This window comes from Mesitornis unicolor, unplaced genomic scaffold (genome assembly GCF_000695765.1).
Source record: "Mesitornis unicolor isolate BGI_N332 unplaced genomic scaffold, ASM69576v1 scaffold31915, whole genome shotgun sequence".
In the NCBI taxonomy this organism is placed as follows: domain Eukaryota; kingdom Metazoa; phylum Chordata; class Aves; order Mesitornithiformes; family Mesitornithidae; genus Mesitornis; species Mesitornis unicolor.
This window is the reverse complement of record NW_010185413.1, coordinates 865-1,212: the sequence shown is the minus strand read 5'-3', so window position 1 is coordinate 1,212 and position 348 is coordinate 865. Positions and strand designations below refer to the sequence as shown.

The following is a 348-nucleotide window of genomic DNA, read 5'->3' as shown; positions in this document are numbered from 1 at the left end:
CACCAGCGCGGCACCCCCTGCCATAAGCTCCTCATTTGCCCACCATCCCCATCCCTCCACCCCCCAGGGCTGTCACCGTGTCCCCCTGCCCAGCACCCTGGGACATGCAGCAGCAGGACCCCCATGGCTGACCCGGGGACTGCAGGAGGGGCTGATCCCGCACCACCGCCGGGGCACCCCGGTCCCGGAACTCAGTTCTGGGGACGTGGGCAGCACCTTTCTCCATGAACTCGGTGATGATGTAGATGGGCTCCTCCTTGGTGACCACGGCGTGCAGCTTCACCAGCTTGTCGTGCTGCAGCGCCTTCATCAGGTTCGCCTCCGCCAGGAAGGCGCCCACCGACATGC

The 348-nt window shown here is 66.7% G+C and overlaps 1 protein-coding gene across 1 annotated transcript in view; it reads right to left on the bottom strand.

Annotated features, from left to right (window-relative positions):
- LOC104540920 (tyrosine-protein kinase HCK-like) overlaps positions 1 to 348 on the bottom strand; it is a gene marked incomplete at both ends in the record, with an annotated part of 5,850 nt that overhangs the window by 4,725 nt on the left and 777 nt on the right. The window contains 1 exon segment of the mRNA XM_010184840.1: positions 164 to 348. Coding sequence (XP_010183142.1) covers positions 164 to 348 — 185 coding nt within the window.